General features: G+C 43.5%; 1 protein-coding gene across 1 annotated transcript in view; it reads left to right on the top strand.

Moving 5' to 3' along the window:
* Positions 1 to 20,761, top strand: part of LOC141111935 (receptor-type tyrosine-protein phosphatase beta-like) — a 337,059-nt gene that overhangs the window by 117,623 nt on the left and 198,675 nt on the right. Inside the window, exon 11 of the mRNA XM_073604158.1 lies at positions 592 to 864. Coding sequence (XP_073460259.1) covers positions 592 to 864 — 273 coding nt within the window. The remainder of the gene's footprint in view (positions 1 to 591; positions 865 to 20,761) is intronic.

Raw genomic sequence — 20,761 nt, 5'->3', positions numbered from 1 at the left:
CTGTTTATTCACACCTGAGCGTTTCGTTTTCAGGCAGAAAGTCGTGCGTTTTTACCACGATTTTGCAGCGATTTGTACCACTTTTTTTGCTGCGATTTTGCACAGGTCAAAAGGTCACCAATGTAAAAAGGTGAAAAACGCCTGTAATCTGCCCAAAAAGAAGCTGGTGTACTTTTTTGAGCTTGAGGCGCTTTGCTTTAGGTGACAAAATGCTTAGATGGGCCATTGAAATGGGATTTTGCTTGTTGGGCGTTTTTGGGGCTTTTTTTCAGGTGTTTTACAAGCGTTTTACGACCTGAAAGCGCTTAGGTGTGAATGCAGCCTAAAGTTACAATATGATGTTAACAACGTGAAGCACAACCATACAATACGATTTTCTGAATAGGGGAGGGAATGAACAAAGACAAAAAGAGGTCACCATATCTACTTAGCTTATCGCTGTTATTAAAGATAATGATGAAGATGATAACTCTTTTTTCTTTAGCAGTGTTTTTCTACTGCCGATTAAATAACATTGTAACTTCAACATCACACTCTGAATGTAACAATTCTTACTCTGGTTATTAATATTACTTTTTCCTTTATCCACAGAACCATTATCTGTGACATTACCGCAGATTGTTGCCAAAACTACCAATTCTATATCCCTGACCTGGACACAACCAAACGAGTATCAGAGCTCATACACCTACAGGGTGCTGACCAATGTAACCTCATCATCTACACTGATAAATAATACAATCGTGAGCAGTGCATCGGCTACAATAGGAAATCTGACAGCGGGAGAGACCTATACATTCACTGTATATACAATATCTGCCTGCAACATACAATCAGCCCCCGTGTCTATAACTGACTGCACACGTAAGTACTGTTGAACAGGAAAAGCAACTTATAAATGTCTTTGCCAACAAATGCTCCAGTCCTTGTCTGTCAAATTTCCCGCAAGAAGTTCCCGTTATTCACAACACCCAATCTGATACTCCCCATCATTATCACATTCTGGAGGTGTAAAAGTGAAAAGCTGATTTGTTGCCACCAGTAAAAAGAACAGTCTTTGTTTCAGATGCAATAAATCGATACAAGCGTCTCAAAGTGGTTGTAAAGGATTTTTTTTTTAAAATAACAAACATGTCTATACTTACCTGCTCTGTGCAATATAACTGCACAGAACGGCCCGATCCTCCTGTTCTGGGGTCCTCCGCTGGCCTGTAATATAGAATTACACCCCTCGTTTATAACTGATAGACATGTGCATGACAAAAAAAATGTGTTTTGTTTAGTTTAGATTCATTAACCACTTGCTTACTGGGCACTTAAACCCCCCTCCTAGCCAGACCAATTTTCAGCTTTCAGCACTGACGCACTTTGAATGACAATTGCGCGGTCATACAACACTGTACCCATATGAAATTTTTATTATTTTTTCACCACAAATAGAGCTTTCTTTTGGTGGTATTTGATCACCTCTGCAGTTTTTACTTTTTGTTAAAAAAATGTAAACTCTGAATTTTTTTTTTTTATTTTTTAAATTTTTTTATATTTTGTTATAAAAAATTTAAAACAGGTAATTTTTCTCCTTCATTGATGAGGCAGTAGTGATGGGCACTGATAGGCAGCAGTGATGGGCACTGATGGGTGACAGTGATGGGCACTGATCAGTTACACTGATAGGCAGCACTGCTAGGTGGCACTGATTGGCACTACTGGTGGGCACTGATAGCTGGCACTTGTGGGCATTGATAGGTGGTACTTTTGGGCATTGATAGGTGACACTTGTGGGCACTGTTAGGTGGCACTGTGGGCATTGTTAGCTGGCACTATTAGGTGGCACTGATGAGGCAGATGTGCCTCTTCCACTTCGGGACCGATGTCCCTCACATCTGAGCCGGTGATCGGCTTTTTTTTCTACTCACGCTATGAATGCGGCAAAGTGAACAAACAAAAGAAAATTCTTCATCAAGTGATTACAATGACTCTTTAAATTACCTTTGGCTTAACAAAAACAGTGTTATTTCAAAATGGTCCTCTAATAACACACACAATCTTTGATTTTAGAAATATGTTTACAGTTTGAATGGAATTAAATGTAAAATTTGATTTGAATTTCAATTTGAATTTTGGAAATTCGGCCAAATTTATTTTTATTCGGCGCGGTCGGTAAACTTTGTTAATACTGTAGCTCGAAACGAACTGCACATGTCTAATAACTGACTGTACCCATAAGTACTGCCAAACGGAAAATTTAACTTTTTAAACTATTGCCAAGGGGGCAGGGGCGAGCTGCGGCTTGCTATTGCACTTGTCGAGGTGGAGGAGCCAGGAGAAACGGTGGGGGACCCAAGAAGAAGAGGAGGATCGGGGCTGCTCTGTGCTAAAACACTGCACAGAGCAGGTTAGTATATGTTTATTACTTTTTTTTTTGTAAGAAATCCAAACCTTTAATGTCACTTTAATGTATTAACTCTGTCTGTAGTCTGAGAACTAACATTTCCTATGAAGAAACTACATATTCCACAATCCCTGGGTCTCTCAGTCTAGTGTCACTCAATTACCGGAGAGATCACCATGCAGTCTTTCAGCACATTAGCACTCCCACATTTGTTATACAACACAGAGGAAATATAGAAATAGGAAGAAAGGGCTGTAGGCATGAAGCCTTGGAACTTTAAAGGTGTCAATGTCAAAAATTATAACCACTGGTTCAAACCATATTGGAACAAAAGAGGAATTTTTTTATTACAATTAAGTTTAAAAAAAAGCCTATTGATAGGCCATACATAGTACAACACTTTCCAAAAAAGTTAATAAAGTGCAAACAACAATTTATGATACAGATACCACTTTTTTTCTCAACATGTTTCGCTCTGTGGAGCTTCTTCAGGAGATCATGTGGTACCATTTGTAAGACTGAAATTTACATAAAGAAAGAAAAAACATCAGTACAGAATAAAATGTAAACACATTTGATAGCAGAGACAACTCTTATAAGTCGAAATATCAATTTTATAAAATATTGAATGAGATTTTGAAAGGTCATTATTTATTTAATTTGTGTTAAATTGATGTTTAATTAAGAAATTAAACAAAAAATGAATAGAAAATAAAATAAACTAAATAGAATGAAATAAAATAAAACAAAACAAACTATAGCCTTACCAAGAAACAATACTCATAAAATGAAGCTGGAAATTTGCCAGATAATGAAAAGGTTAATCCCTAAGTTAACCCCCTCTCGTTGATATTCCTGGATCACCGGTTTGCTTGCAGAGGCAATACTTCTATAATCAAAGTTTTATATATTGACCTAACTGAAAAAGACAGGACGCATATGGTTGAAAAAATAAATAAATATTTGAATATTTAAATTTTTTGAAAAGAAAAAGTTAATTGATTGTATTCAATCAAAAATCATTATATTATTAAGATTTTACCTGGACAAACTTTAGATGATAGAATCAATTGTGATAACATAAGACATCCTGGGTGTTTAATTGGACAGGAACACCAGCCATAGCATGTTATAAGAAGAAAACCTCAATATGGGGGAGAAGTAGGGACGGTCTGGAAAGGGAGGAATCAAAGTCAGCCTACATTTGAGTCCAGCACATTAGCCATATATATAGCCCAGTAACATGAGATTTAATTTAAATTTAGTTAAAACAAAAACCGCTTTGGGTAGGGGAATAGTGGATAGGACGATCCAAAAGTTAGCATTAGAATGGAGCTGCCTACCTTGCAGAAGTATTTCAAGCTTTCAGTGAGGTGAGGAGGAGAGATCCTTCCCTCCTACCTCTGTGGTGTCCAGCAGAGAAATGACAGGGAGAGAAAGAAAATCTCCCTGTTTAAATATTGCACTCTGGTGCGGCCGGCGTCTGACGTCACCGCCGCTACGCAGACGTTCATAAGGTCGCTCTGCGCATGCGCACACATTAGGTCAAGTGGCGTCATGGGCTGTTAAAGCATACAGCTGTCGATCACCATTTTAGAAATGGTTTTACCCTCGCATGATGGGAGGGGGGCTGGCGTGACTCAGAGGGATAAATGCTGGTAATACAGACATAAATCACTACATGAGTGAGCCAGATTGCAAAGGAATTAGATAAAGGTATATTTGAAAGTGTGATGCATAACGCAGGGAGCCAGAAGAGGCATTTGGAGACGAGGCCATTGATTACAAACCAACATTCAGACAAATGCCTGGGTGTCCGTGCAAGTTTAAAAAGGGGCGATCCAGGATAGAGGAGGGGCTAAAACATAAAGGAAATATTCAGTATGTGAAAAAGTTCATAGATAGATAAATTAATAATGGCATAAAAAGATATGTTTCATAATCAAAAATATTGTTGGGGAGGTAAGTGATCAAAAGGAAATAAATATCATATAATAAATAAATAATAAAGAAAAAATGAAAATAAAATAGTAAATAATGAAAAATAAATAAATACAGCAAATATATATATATATATATATATATATATATATATATATATATATATATACATACTACAAAAAATTATGGCAAACACAAAAATACAAAAAATTGACCCAAAAAGAAAAAGAAGAAACATATTTTTACTTTTTTACTTTTTTTCACAGAAAAGGTTTGTAGCTTAAAGCATCATTTAGACCTGGGGCTTTTAAAGCATCTAAATTTGAAATCCATTTAGCCTCACGCTGTAATAGGATTTGGTCGTAGTTGCCACCCCTTTCTCCTGGGGGAGCATGTTCTAAGGCTACAAAGCGCATCATGGTGTCATCGAATTTGTGAAAGAAGCCCATATGGCGGCTAATGGGCGTCTCCATTCTTTTTTTGCACACAAGGGAAACATGATCCCGTATACGGTGAAAAAATGGGCGCTTTGTTTTGCCCACATAAAAGGCGTCACAGCCACAGGTCATTAGGTAGACAATACCAACTGACTGACATGTGACTGAGAATTTAGGAGAATACAGACGGCCATTGGGAAGGGCGATGGTGCGTGTTGCATGGATGTACCTGCAGAAACCATATTTGTGGCATGGTCGTGTGCCTCTGTTTACACTGGTAGAAATGAGAGATGGATCATGATGACTATGAACAATCTTGTCCTTACTGGACTGTGATCGTCTGAAGGTTATTTCTGGATGGTTTTCTAAATGTTTTGAGACCCGTGGATCCCCCATTAGGAGGTACCAATATTTCTGCATTAGTTCCCGTACTTGTTTGTGTTGTCCCGAGAATCTAGTGATCATTCTTAGTTTGGATGAGGGTGTAAGAGTTTTTTGACCATGAATGAGATCCGATCTGTTTTGTTTTTTGGCCCTGGCGTATGCTTTTTTTAGACTTTTGTTACTATAGCCGCGGATCTTAAGGCGATGTTGTAGAGCCTTGGCTTCTTTTTCAAAATGACTACTATTGCTGCAATTTCTTCTGAGGCGAAGATATTGCCCATAGGGAATGTTCCTTTTTAATGATGAGGGATGAGAGCTGGCGGCATGGAGAAGGGAGTTACCCGCCGATGGCTTGCGATATAGAGTGGTACCGATAGTTCTATCCTTGTTGACAAAAATTTGAATGTCCAGGAAGGTCAGCTTGTCTTGGCTCGCTTCCATGGTGAAGCTGAGGTTATATTGATTAACCTTTAAGCTTTCAAAAAACATGAGTAGGTCAGGATGACTCCCCAACCAGATGAAAAAAATATCATCTATATATCTTCGCCAGATCGGTATCTGTTCAAAAAAACCCTGTGTATTGTCATCAAAAAACAAGTCCCGCTCCCACCCCCCCAGATACAGGTTCGCATAGGAAGGAGCACATTTAGTTCCCATAGCTACACCCTGTATCTGGAGGTAGTAGGAACGTTCAAAAATAAAAATGTTGTTATGCAAAATGAATCGCAAAAGGTCAAGAATAAATTGATTATAGGCTGGAGAGGGCTCTCTGTCGAGGGAGATAAAGCCCTCTACAACTCCAACCCCCTTAGTGTGGGGGATGGAGTTATAGAGGGCCTCCACATCCAAGGACACCAACCAGGCCTCCTCAGGTAGAGCCAAGCCATCCAGAGCTCGCAAGAGATCTCTGGTATCTTGTAAGTATGATGCTAGATCTTCCACAAAAGGTCTGAGATGGTCATCAACCAATTGGCTAGCCTTTTCGGTCAGGCAGCCATTCCCTGACACTATAGGGCAGCCAGGGGGATCATTAAGATCCTTGTGGATTTTGGGACATGCATAAAAAGTGGGTGTACGTGGAAAAGGGACATTAAGGAATTGCCAGGTGTTCTTGTTGATAAGACCTGGATGGTAAGCTGAGCCTATAAGTTCTCTATAGCGGATGGTCATATGTTGTATATGAACCTCCGATATTCGTTTGTACCAGTCTCGATTATTCAACAGTCGTTTCACCATGGTCACGTACTGTTGGCAGTCCATAATGACCAAGTTCCCCCCCTTGTCAGATGGTTTTATGATTAACTGTTTATTGTTCTGTAGAGAGGATAGAGCTTCTAATTGGGAAGGGGTTAAGTTAGAGTCGTGTAGTCCCTTCCATTTAGTTTTTTTGATGGCTTTAGTTATTTGTTGGGTAAAGGCCCAAACATTGGGGTTTCCCTGTAGGGCAGGAAAGGTTTTTGATTTTGGTCTATATTTGTCAGACTTCCACGTAGCAGACAGGTGAACCCGATGTAGCAGGGGGAGGCCTCCCTTACGTATCTGGTTACCGGCCCCTGGTAGTATGGACAGTAGGCATGGGAGCACAGAATGGTATGAGAGCCTGGCGGGTTAGCTGCAGGAAGATCCCGGGAAGATGGTTATGGAGATCACCAGTCAACTGAAGCACAGGCAGTGGATGCAGAGCAGGAGTGGAGCAGGCAGGTCGGGTCACAGGCAGAGGTCGGCAGCAGGCGGGCAACGCAGTACAGAGGAGCAGGCAGGTTCGTAGTCAGGACAGTCCGGGATCAGTGGCAGGCAGCAAGCAAGGAGAATCAGAGACAGGCCGGTGGTCAGGAGATCAGGTACAACAGGAAACAGGAAGCAGGAAGCAGGTGCAGGGATACAGGGAGCTGAAGATCGGACAGCACCGAGCCCCCTGTGCAGATGGCCTAAATAGGCAGGTTGGCGCCAAACACCGGGTGCGCGCCCCCGCACACACGCACACGCCCGCACACCGGCACCCACGGCGGCGCGCACGGGAACGCGCGCGCGCCGACGCGCCCCAACGCACCGCGATGCCCACCAACAGCGCATCTGCACAAGGGAACTCTCTGACAGTGCCCCCCCTCAAGGGCAGCCTCCGGATGTCCAACTGCGCCAATTTGGAAGCGTGGGTACTCCTGAAAGACCTCAGAAGCTCTTCGGCATGTAAGTTGCCCTCTGGCTCCCAGGAGTTGTCCTCTGGTCCGTACCCCGTCCATTTGATCAAGTACTGCAACTGGTTGCGTCTCTTCCTGCAATCCAAGATAGCCTCCACCTCGAATTCTTCCTTGCTATCGACAATTATGGGTTCCGGTGGGTCAGTACTTCGACCAGCAAAGGTGTTGGGTACAACAGGTTTTAACAATGAAATGTGAAAGACCGAATGAATCTTCAGAGTACTAGGTAAGTTGAGTTCATAGGCCACATTGTTAATTCTCTTCTTGACTGAGAACGGACCCAAGAATTTGGGGCCCAATTTCCTTGAAGGGCAGGCCATTCTTATATTGGTCGTGGATAACCAAACCTGGTTGCCAGGTTCCAGGATGAGCTCTCCCCGCCTCTTCCTTTCAAACATCTTCTTATTATACTCTTGGGTCTTAGCCATGGTGTCCTGCAAGAGTTTGTTGTTAGAAAGAAAGAAGTCCATGGTCTCAGAGACCGCAGGGATCGCACATTCAGGTAAAGACCTGGGCAGAAAGGACGGGTGGAAGCCGTAATTGGCAAAGAAAAGGTGTTTGCTTAATGGTCAAATGTAAAGAGTTGTTATAAGAGAACTCAGCGATTGGCAGCAGAGAGACCCAGTCGTCCTGAGAGAAAGATGAAAAACAACGGAGGTATTGCTCCAAAGTTTGATTAGTTCTCTCTGTCTGCCCATTAGTCTGGGGATGGTAAGCGGAGGAGAGTGCCAGCTCAATTTCCAGGGAATCACAGAGAGCCTTCCAGAACCGAGAGGTGAACTGAACACCACGATCAGATATGATGTTCGATGGGACTCCGTGCAACCTAACAATTTCTTTAATGAAGACTCTTGCTGTCTCCATGGCCGAAGGCATGCCCTTCATAGGCAGGAAGTGAGCCATCTTGGTTAACCTGTCTACGACGACAAAGATGGTAGAGAAGCCCTCTGCCTGGGGAAGCTCTACAATGAAATCCATTGACATCATCTTCCACGGTCTTTCCGGGACGGGTAATGGTTTTAGCAGACCCCAGGCTCTAGTCCGGCTATTTTTGTTCCGGGCACAGGTGGTACAAGATTCTACATAGTTCTTGCAGTCGTTCACTAACAGAGGCCACCAAAATGTGCGCTGCACTAACTCCGTCATCTTCAGCACACCGAAATGTCCAGCCATCTTATGATCATGGCAGAGCTCTAGCACTGCCACCCTCAAATCTTCAGGGACTACGATTTTACCCTTGTGCCAAAAAAGACCATCCTGGGCCCTCACCTCCTCCTCGGAACTTGGGGTCCAATTTAAAGAAGCTTGTTTTATGCGGGATAGCAGATCCACTTGGAGTAAAAGAAAATTTCCGGATGGAAGAATGGTGTCCGGATGCACAGGTTTGCCGGAATCAGGGAACATACGAGAAAGAGCATCCGGCTTGGTATTTTTGGAACCAGGTCTGTACGTTATATGAAACTGAAATCTGGAGAAAAATAGAGCCCATCTTGCTTGTCGAGGTTTCAGTCTTTTGGCAGTTCGGAGATACTCCAGATTTTTGTGGTCCGTATAGACCAGGATAGGGTGTGCTGTACCCTCCAGTAAATAACGCCACTCCTCCAAGGCGGATTTAATGGCCAGAAGCTCCCGATTGCCAACATCATAATTTCTCTCCGCTGAAGAGAGTTTGCAGGAGAAAAAGGCCACTGGGTAGAGAAGGGCCTTTGGGCCTTGCCGTTGGGACAGAACAGCTCCGACTGCGACCTCTGAAGCGTCCACTTCAAGAACGAATGGTAGAGCAGGATCTGGGTGTTTTAAGATTGAAGCGGAGGTGAACAGTTCCTTGAGTTTTTCGAAGGCGGATTGTGCCTCAGGGGACCACTGGAATCGATTCCCTTGTCTGGTTATTTCGGTGATGGGGGCAATTATTGTAGAGAAGCCCCTAATGAACTTCCTGTAAAAGTTCGAAAAGCCGATGAACCTTTGAACCCCTTTCTTATCGGAGGGAGCGGGCCACTCCAGAATGGCTGATACCTTCTGCGGATCCATTTTTATACCATCAACAGAAATGATTAGGCCTAAAAACTGGATGCTTTGAAGTTCGAATTGGCATTTTCTGGTTTAGCATAAAGTCCATGCTGCCTAAGACGAGCTAACACATTTCTGACATGCCTGCGATGATCTGAGACTGAGGAGGAAAAGATCAGGATATCGTCTAAATAGACAATAACATATAGATCCAAGAAGTCACGGAAAATGTCATTGACAAAATGTTGGAACGTAGCAGGTGCGTTGCACAGGCCGAAGGGCATGACAAGGTATTCGTAATGTCCGAATCTGGTGCGAAAGGCTGTCTTCCACTCATCTCCTTCACGAATGCGGATCAAGTTGTAGGCACCACGGAGATCTAACTTGGTAAAGATTACTGCGGATCCTAATCTCTGGAAGAGTTCGGGCACTAAAGGTAGAGGGTAACGGTTCTTGATTGTTACTTTGTTCAGTTCCCGATAATCAATACAAGGACGCAAGGAATGGTCCTTTTTCTCCACAAAGAATATACCAGCCCCGGCCGGAGAGGTAAATGGGCGGATAAATCCTTTCTTCAGGTTCTCGTCGATGTATATTTTTAGAGTGTCCAACTCCTGCTCTGCAGGCGGGAAAATCCTCCCAAAGGGAACTTCTGCTCCAGGTAATAGCTTGATTGGGCAATCGTAAAGCCTGTGAGGAGGTAGGGCCTCTGCTCCTTTTTTGCTAAAGACGTCCAGAAAGTCCCAATAGGGTGCAGGGACCACCTGTTGAAGCTCGGATTCAGTGTCTAAACAGAGTAATTGGGTGGACTCAGCAGGATTTGTATGTAAGCAGTGTTGCCGGCAGTAATCAGAAAAGAACTTGACTTCTCCACTGGACCAGTCAATGCTGGGGTTATGGGCCTGTAACCATGGCATCCCCAATATGATGGGAAAAAGGGGAGAGGAGATGGCATCCAGGTGCAGAAGTTCTTGATGGTTAGAGCCCATGGTGGCTAACAAAGGGATGGTTTCCTGCGTGACAGGGCCGGAGCAAAGAGAGGAGCCATCCGCGAGATGTACCGAGAGTCCCCGAAATTTGGACTGGAGAGGAATGTGATGGTTGGCAGCGAAGGTCAGGTCAATGAAACAGCTGCAGGCTCCTGAATCAATTATGACTGTAGCTGGAATAATCTTTCCTGGAAGCTGTAGGGTGATAGAGAGAGCAAGATGATTAACAGGTTTAGAGAGAGCAGATGCACAAATTGAAGAGATAGGCAGCGACTTAAGCGACTTACGTGTCTTGTTTGGGCAAGACCTCACGTAGTGTCCAGGCTCCCCACAGTACATGCAGAGATTGTTAACTCTTCGGCGTTGGCGTTCTTCTGGATTGAGAGAGGGGCGGAGTAGCCCGAGTTGCATTGGTTCGGAGGTATCTGGAACCGGTGTGGCCGGTGCCAGGAAGGACTGGCTGGGAGAGCTTGGAAACTTGGGTAGCATCCAGGTAGGGTGGAATTGGCTGGTAGACCTCTCAGAGCGACGCTCTCTGAGGCGTCGGTCGAACTGGATAGACAGATTGATGAGTTCATCCAAAGTTTGGGGTACACCGACCCGTGCTAACTCGTCCTTCAGGGGATCAGACAACCCCATGCGGAATTGATAATGTAAAGCCGCATCATTCCATCCAGTGTCGGAGCTCCACCGCCTAAATTCCACCACATAGTCCTCTGCGGCTCTACGCCCCTGTTGAAGGGCGTGCAAGGCGGCTTCGGCAGTCGCTGTCACCTGGGGATCCTCATACAACTGGGACATGATGGTAAAGAAAGCATCAAGGTTGTCCAGTGCTCCAGATTTCTGTTCCAGGAGGCGGTGAGCCCAGGTCTGTGGTTCACCAGACAAGAGGGAGATCACAAAGCCCACCTTGGTCGCCTCCAGGGAAAAGGTGCGAGGTTGCAGGGCAAAGTATAGCTCGCAGGCATTGCGGAAGGCCTGAAATTTACTGCGGTCCCCAGTAAATCTTTCGGGTACGGGTACCCTAGGCTCCGGAGGTAGCATAACTACTGAGGGTGCAGATGGCGCTCCGGCCGATGAAGCAGCCTGTGGATGGGTTGGAGCCGACAGGACCTGGACTTGTTCTTCCAACCTTTGTGTAGACTTCCTGGAGGCTCTTCACAGCTTGCGTGAGACCCGCCAGGTGTCTACACAGTTCCTCCGTGGGGGAGGTTCCCTGCTCGGGCTCGGACATGGCTGTCCGATACTGTCAGACTTCCACGTAGCAGACAGGTGAGCCCGATGTAGCAGGGGGAGGCCTCCCTTACGTATCTGGTTACCAGCCCCTGGTAGTATGGACAGGAGGCACGGGAGCACAGAATGGTATGAGAGCCTGGCGAGTTAGCTGCAGGAAGATCCCGGTAAGATGGCTATGAAGATCACCAGTCAACTAAAGCACAGGCAGTGGATGCAGAGCAGGAGTGGAGCAGGCAGGTCGGGTCACAGGCAGAGGTCGGCAGCAGGCGGGCAACGCAGTACAGAGGAGCAGGCAGGTTCGTAGTCAGGACAGTCCAGGATCAGTGGCAGGCAGCAAGCAAGGAGAATCAGAGACCGGCCGGTGGTCAGGAGATCGGGTACAACAGGAAACAGGAAGCAGGAAGCAGGTGCAGGGATACAGGGAGCTGAAGATTGGACAGCACCGAGCCCCCTGTGCAGATGGCCTAAATAGGCAGGTTGGCGCCAAACACCGGGCGCGCGCGCACGCCGACACGCGCCGACACGCGCCCCCGCACACACCCACGCGCCCGCACACCGGCACCCGCGGCGGCGCGCACGGGAACGCGCGCGCGCCGACGCGCCCCAACGCACCGCGATGCCCACCAACAGCGCATCTGCCCAAGGGAACTCTCTGACAATATTCCTTAGGTTGTGAAAAAATAAGGGTTTGGGATTGTGAGTCTAGAGTGGATGGAGAGGTTAAGGATTCGCATTGATCAGAAGCTAGAGACTCCGCCTCTAGTATCTCCTCCTGATCAATGTGTCCTTCGTCCCATAGCTCCATTAGGTCTTCAAGAGCTTTTATGTCTTCTAAGCTGGGAGTCTGAGAAGGGAGTACAGGAGTGGAACTAGGAGTCTGAGAAGAAAGTACAGGAGTGGAGCAAGTGTCAGATAATGAAGTGGGTTTATCAAAAGATATACGAAGAAGTAACTTTCTGGCAAATAAGTTTAAATCCTTAATTAACTCAAATTGATCGATCTTCTGTGTGGGGCAAAAGGATAAACCCAGCTCCAGAACAGAAATCTGATCTGGCGTGAGGGAACAGGATGAAAGATTAACTATTTCAAATCTTTCAGAGTTTTGAGTGATGTTGGCTCCGTGCCTATATTTTTCCTTTGGGTGTGCACCGATTGCGTGAAAATCGGAGGCGGACGAAAATCCGATTGTGTGATGGTGTCCTTAAACGTACTTACTTGCGAAGATGAAGTTTGGTTAGGGAGTGAGTTGGCAAAACCAACGTTAGTAACCGATTCACGGTGATTAGGTGCGGTATTAGTTTTGGCCGTGGTAGCTCGAGTGCTCATCGGAGGTCGTCCGGTGTTGGGAGTGCGTTTGAGAGGATTAGTGAGTGCATTCGCATTACCGTCCGGGTGTTTGGAGGTATCCACGTTTTTTTGATTCAAAGGGCGCTCATTGACCTGTGATGAAAAGGAAAAAGGAGAAGAGGTATCAGAGTCATTAGGTTCCGTATGTGTTTCTTTGAAGGCAGATTTTTTATTATTACGTTTTCTAGATTTATTTTGAATCCAATTGTAAGCTTGATCATTATCATATGCCAGTTTATCTCTCATGTACTTCTTTTCTTTGGTTTTCAGTATGCCTGAGACATAATTTTCTAGTTCAGTATTTAGCATAATTTCACGGTTAAGAAAAAGCTCGCTAGAGACAATGGGATCATTGTCCCTATAGAGCCTCTCGATCTCTTTGTCCAGAGAAACTAGTTCACAGCTAAAATGTTCACACAATAATTCCATCATTTTGAGGGAGCAATTTTGGAGATTCTCCTCCCACTTGTGTTTAAATTCTAGTGCCATCTTGTTAATAGTGGGAAAGATCTGAATCCTGAGGCCCCACGGGGCAACTCTCTCTTCTATATATCTGGAAAAGTACCATTTATTCCAATGTATTCTAGCTTTCTTTTCTAACATTCTCTGGAGTCTGAGAAAGAAGCGATCCATAGTAAGCCCACCTCCTGTAAGGTTTTGAGACTTGTGGATTTGATCCATAAACCCTTCAAAGGCATTGCCGCAATAGGTTGCCATGATGGGAAAAAAAAAACCAAAAAACCACAGTATAAAGGTAATTATTGACAACGACAATCATTAATATCTGAATCGAATTATCACTGAAATATAACAATAAGTTTGGTGATTCTTGTTTCAAAGGGGTAATTAGGTGGGTGACACCTTAGAGATCATATGATAAAAGATGGAAACAAGAAAGACCAACAAATAAGACACCACGTCCCATATACATATAGAAATAGGAAGAAAGGGCTGTAGGCATAAAGCCTTGGGACTTTAAAGGTGTCAATGTCAAAAATTATAACCACTGGTTCAAACCATATTGGAACAAAAGAGGAATTTTTTATTACAATTAAGTTTAAAAAAAGCCTATTGATAGGCCATACATAGTACAACACTTTCCAAAAAAGTTCATAAAGTGCAAACAACAATTTATGATACAGATACCACTTTTTTTCTTAACATGTTTCACTCTGTGGAGCTTCTTCAGGAGATCATGTGGTACCATTTGTAAGACTGAAATTTACATAAAGAAAGAAAAAACATCAGTACAGAATAAAATGTAAACACATTTGATAGTAGAGACAACTCTTATAAGTCGAAATATCAATTTTATAAAATATTGAATGAGATTTATAAAGGTCATTATTTATTTAATTTATGTTAAATTGATGTTTAATTAAGAAATTAAACAAAAAATGAATAGAAAATAAAATAAAATAAAATAAATAGAATGAAATAAAATAAAACAAAACAAACTATAGCCTTACCAAGAAACAATACTCATAAAATGAAGCTGGAAATTTGCCAGATAATGAAAAGGTTAATCCCTAGGTAACCCCCTCTCGTTAATATTCCTGGATCACCGGTTTGCTTGCAGAGGCAATACTTCTATAATCAAAGTTTTATATATTGTCCTAACTGAAAAAGACAGGACGCATATGGTTGAAAAAATATATAAATATTTGAATATTTAAATTTTTGAAAAGAAAGTTAATTGATTGTATTCAATCAAAAATCATTATATTATTAAGATTTTACCTGGACAAACTTTAGATGATAGAACCAATTGTGATAACATAAGACATCCTGGGTGTTTAATGGGACAGGAACACCAGCCATAGGATGTTATAAGAAGAAAACCTCAATATGGGGGAGAAGTAGGGACGGTCTGGAAAGGGAGGAATCAAAGTCAGCCTACATTTGAGTCCAGCACATTAGCCATATATATAGCCCAGTAACATGAGATTTAATTTAAATTTAGTTAAAATGGTCTTGGTCTTTCTTGTTTCCATCTTTTAACACAGAGGAAATGGTGAGGCATGCATTGTGACCTGAAACAAGCACCGTGGTAGTTCATTGAAAACTACAAGCCAACAGCTGTAAAGGCTGCCGGACCTTGTAGTTTTCCATTCACAGGACGCTGTGAATGAGTGACACGTCTGGGTGGTGGGTGGAGCCCCGCTTGGCCAAGTTTTTTTTAAATTGAGACAGCTAGCGGTAAAGAGAAGATCCCCGCTAGCTGTCAGATCGAGGATTGAGGGGGGGGTGCAGGGTTGGTCCGTTCGTAGCATGTTACATCATCAAAATGGGTGTAACATGTTACGAAAGGTGTACTTATCCTTTAAAGTTGAAGTTTAGTCAAATACTAACAAAGCCTAAACCTGTTCCCACCCCCATTCCAAGCCCTATATTAACTACCATGTAAAGGAAATCTGCTTATAGTTATATGCCAAGGTGAGCTGGGATCATACATGGTAAGACAGAAGTGTGGTCAGGAGGTCGGGAAGCAGGAAGAACAAGGTCCAGTAGCAAGCCAAAGTCAGAACCAGAAGATCAGGCAGAGAATAGATTGAGCGACTCAACGCCACCACCCCGCCTGGCCTAAACGAGTCAGTGTCTTATAGGGCATTTTTATGAGCTCTTGTTTACTCCCTTTCCCCTTGGTTACTATTGTCTCTTTACATACAGTGGCTACTTGCAGCGCCTGTGTATGTTCTCATACTGGTATTTCACTATCACTTCCTTGTGGGGGACCACAGATAACTTGTCACGTTTACTCTTTGTACTTGCTACCTATACTTACTCCTATGTTTTGATATCCTCTACTGTAGCAAGCTATCGTTGTTGTCCCCCTGCTTTGTGGGCACTTTTCTCCTCCCCCTCCCTCTAGTACCTTAGAGTATAAACTTACCTTACTCTATTACAGCTGCTGCGGCTATTACCCATCTTGCACAGATTACTGGCTCCACCCTTGTGGAGCTTTCATTATTTACCCATGAGCGCCTGGATCGTTTAAACGTTCCTTCACCACGATCCTCATCAGTGTATGCTCCTCTTTCACTCCATTTTACTACCCTCGTTGACCACGTTGCAGGGGTAAGTTATGGCCCTTATTACCTGTGTGCATTCTCCTTTCCTCTTTTTCCTCCTAGTCTTACCTATTCTCATCTGGATCTAGCTTTTGGTCTTCCTCACCACTCTACCCCAACTATTTCCTTCCCCCCCCCCCTCTCCCCCCCCTCTCTTTATTTTTCCCCCTTCTCTCTCTCCACTTCCCTCCCGCCCTTCCCCCTCTCCCCCTCCCCCCCTTCCCCCTCCCTTCCCCCCCTTCCCCCTCCCCCCTTTCCCCCCCCTCTCCCTCTCCCCTCCCCCTCCCTCCTCCCTTTTTCCCCCCACCCCAAACCCCCCCTGTCTTCCTCTTTCCTCCCCCCTTTTCCCCCCCTTCCCCCTCCCCCCCCCTTTTCCCCCTGTTTTGCCCCCCCCCCCCCCTTTTTTCCTAACCTTCTTCCTTCTTTCTTCCTTTTTTCTTCCCTAACTACTCTTTTTCTAGTCTCTTTTCTTTGCACACTGGGTTCCATACTTAGAGCTACCTTATGGGTACCCCTACACCCTACCACGTTCTACCTTGTTTTGTGGTTCAGTGACCCACACACAACCATTTAAATATTTTACCCACCAGAGGCTGTTCTGTTTTTCCCCTGTGTTCGTCGCAGGGAGAACTGTATGGGGCCCCACATATCCACAGAGAAAACCTGAACGGGTGAGCCTGTCCTTTCTTATACTCAACTTGTATACTATTGTTCAATGTATTATTTAATGACCTTGCTGCCACCATTACAAAAATGTTATGCAATTGTGAATCTCTGTATACCTATTATCTGTCCTTATGCTACATTATAGACTTTACTCTCCTGAGGAAGCGGTGAATACCGCGAAACCGGTCGAGAATCCAAGTCACTGTTGCAATCTCTGTTATTATTGGATGCAATTCATGTGGTTGTATATATTGCTTTGTTCTGTATTACAACTGTATATGTTATTGTACTTTCGAGATTAATTTATCTTTTTTTAAAATGGCTTTCTATTAAAAACCTAGTTTTTATTCTACTATTTTTCTTTCACCTTTTTGTACCAATACCTTACTACCTCCAGTACCGAAATAGTCCCCTGTGGTTTCCCCTATGTGTGGGGGGTTGGGATATTGGCCGGCAGAAGCAGCGAACTGCGGCTTCCCCTACTCCCTACCTCCTTTTGTTGTCAGGCAGAGAATAGTCAGAGGCAAAACATTTTTAACATTTAAGTCTTAACTGTATAGTATACCACGTCTGAATATTATTATTATACAGTGAGCTTTTCTAGAAAAGTAAATTATTGTCTTCTGGTCTGCACATCTGTTACTGCTTATTGCTCTAATTCAAGAAAAAAAGAGTAAAATAAAAACACAACCAGATAACATTTCCGTAGTCTGAAAGATAACTATGAATATCCCTTGATTTCCCCGTCCCTCCACTACTCTCCATGCAGGAGGGGGAGGAAGGGGGAGGACCAGGACCATAGACTATTCCAGGAGAAGAATGAAAGTAAGAAGAAAAGAGTATCAGAGAGGGAAGGAAGTGCACTCCCTAAAATTAACTCGGTCAGTCCCTGAGATCTCACGGCGTTCATTTACCATGATCCACGACAACTTGTTTTTTACCAAGTCGAAAGGCATCGTGGGCATCCTCCATGATCTGGCAATTACTATTCTGGCTGCCGTGAAGATAAAGGTTAAAAGTTTCCCTGCCTGTTTAGATGTGCCTTCTACCGGGCGTCCCAGAAGAGCTTGCTGCAGTGATTTAGTTAAGTTCACCTGTGTAAGTGTCAAGATGAAATTATAGAGGCAAATCCAAAAACATTTCACCTTGGGGCAGGACCACCATATTGGATCACCATGTCTTCCATACCTCACCCTTGAAAACAGGGAGGGAGGGAGAGGCCCCTGGGACGAACTAAGCTATTCTCGTTAGTACCATGTACCATCTGAGCAAAACCTTGTAATTTGCTTCAATCAATGAAGTATTTATAAATTATTTTATACATTTTGGACCATTCATCTAGAGCTCTTGTTCCCACTTCTTCATATAGAACAATTTTTCTGGACTAGAGGTCAATATACTATAGATTTTGGAGATAAAGCCAGTGTGCTTGTCAAGGGATCTGCATAAATACTCCATTGAGGTAGACGTGGTTATATCAGCCGCCCGTTGTAAGGTTTGCAGAAAATGCACTATTTGCACATAATGAAAAATCTGAGTTTGTGGAAGAAGGTATTTCTCTTGAAGGGTTCGTTGTGGTAGAATCCCCCTGTGATTACAGAGGTCAGCAAAACTCAATATTTTCAATTCAAATTTGACTCGAATACTTAGAATCCATTGGAAAAATTTGAATTCGGTTGAAAAAATTTGAATTCGGTTGAAAAAGAATAAACAAATCTAAACTAATTTAGTTACGAATGCAACCAAACTAAATTAGTAACCTAACGAATCGATCCAAAATGAAACAAATGTCTATTCTCTGCTCTGTCTTCTTTTAGGTGATCCTTGAAAACGTATCTTTTTCTAGAAATCCTATCCGGACTCCACCTTCAAACTGAACTTTTACTTTCTCCATCAGCTCATTCCTTATACGTAATGCCTTTGGTATCACTAGCCATACTGTATTGAATTGTATTACTGTACTCTCTCCCTTATTTTGCACAAATTGTTGACCCTATATAAATCCTGTATATTTATAATAAATGATAATAGGATCTTTTCTTCTGCTTGAAAAAGTTCAGTAATTTTGAATGCTATAGCGAAAGAAAAGAATCCACACATACTTCTCAAAGCTGCTAAGAAGTAACGGTGCACCAGACAACAGGCATTTTTTTTTTTTTTTTTGCATGGGAATGCAAAACGGGTATTTAAACCCCTTTAAATCAGATCAACTGCAAGTCAGAAAAAGGTCAACTGCAGGTCAGATGCACCAGTCAATGAATTGTGAATGATCACTGAGGAGTATTACACTGATTTCAAGCTTATGCCATAAACTAAAGTCCTTCAACACAAGTCCAAACTCCACCAAGTTCATTTGGAAGGCGCAATAAATAAACCGTACAATTGTGTGTAAAAATATTGTGGTGTGTATAAAGTCATTACCTTTAACCACTTCCGGACTGCCGCACGCCGATATACGTCCTAAGTTTGAAGAGGAATATCGTTGTTATGGCAGCAGCTAGCTGCCATAACCCTGGTATCCTCTTTTTCAGTGAGCGGTCCGGTTTAAGATAAAAGTGGTCCCTGTGGCAGATTCGCCGCGAGATCACTTTTATCTGCGGTGGGAGAGAGCCCTCCCCTTCCCGCCACGCTCCGGTGCCCTCCTCTGGAGGCGATCGGAAGTTCATCCATGCTGGGTATGGAGATGAGTGAGGGGAAGATAGCCCCCACCCGTTTCCTTACCATAGCTTGGTCGAAGCGACCTCAAAACGTCACTGATTCAAAAAAAGCCAATGTAGCACCAATATTTAAAAAGGGCCCAAAATACATCCCTCGGAATTACAGACCAATTAGCCTAACATCAATAGTATGTAAACTCTTGGAGGGGATGATAAGGGACTATATACAAGATTTTAGTCATGAGAACGGTATCATTAGCAGTAATCAGCATGGATTCATGAAGAGTCGTTCTTGCCAAACCAATCTATTAACCTTCTATGAGGAGGTGAGTTGCCATCTAGATAAAGGAAGGCCCGTAGACGTGGTGTATCTGGATTTTGCAAAAGCATTTGACACAGTTCCCCATAAACGTTTACTGTACAAAATAAGGTCCGTTGGCATGGACCATAGGGTGAGTACATGGATTGAAAACTGGCTACAAGGGCGAGTTCAGAGGGTGGTGATAAATGGGGAGTACTCGGAATGGTCAGGGGTAGGTAGTGGGGTTCCCCAGGGTTCTGTGCTGGGACCAATCCTATTTAATTTGTTCATAAACGACCTGGAGGATGGGATAAATAGTTCAATCTCTGTATTTGCAGACGACACTAAGCTAAGCAGGGCAATAACTTCTCCGCAGGATGTGGAAACCTTGCAAAAAGATCTGAACAAATTAATGGGGTCGGCAACTACATGGCAGATGAGGTTCAATGTAGAAAAATGTAAAATAATGCATTTGGGTGGCAAAAATCTGAATGCAATCTATACACTGGGGGGAGAACCTCTGGGGGAATCTAGGATGGAAAAGGACCTGGGGGTCCTAGTAGATGATAGGCTCAGCAATGGCATGCAATGCCAAGCTGCTGCTAACAAAGCAAACAGAATATTGGCATTAAAAAGGGGATCAACTCCAGAGATAAAACGATAATTCTCCCACTCTACAAGACTCTGGTCCGGCCGCACCTAGAGTATGCGGTCCAGTTCTGGGCACCAGTCCTCAAGAAGGATGTACTGGAAATGGAGCGAGTACAAAGAAGGGCAACAAAGCTAATAAAGGGTCTGGAGGATATTAGTTATGAGGAAAGGTTGCGAGCACTGAACTTATTCTCTCTGGAGAAGAGACGCTTGAGAGGGGATATGATTTCAATGTACAAATACCGTACTGGTGACCCTACAATAGAAATAAAACTTTTTCGCAGAAGAGAGTTTAACAAGACTCGTGGCCACTCATTAAAATTAGAAGAAAAGAGGTTTAACCTTAAACTACGTAGAGGGTTCTTTACTGTAAGAGCGGCAAGGATGTGGAATTCCCTTCCACAGGCGGTGGTCACAGCGGGGAGCATCGATAGCTTCAAGAAACTATTAGATAAGCACCTGAATGACCGCAACATACTGG

This window comes from Aquarana catesbeiana, linkage group LG11 (genome assembly GCF_042186555.1).
Source record: "Aquarana catesbeiana isolate 2022-GZ linkage group LG11, ASM4218655v1, whole genome shotgun sequence".
Lineage (NCBI taxonomy): Eukaryota > Metazoa > Chordata > Amphibia > Anura > Ranidae > Aquarana > Aquarana catesbeiana.
Note: the sequence above shows the minus strand (reverse complement) of the source record. Positions and strands in the feature narration are given on the sequence as shown.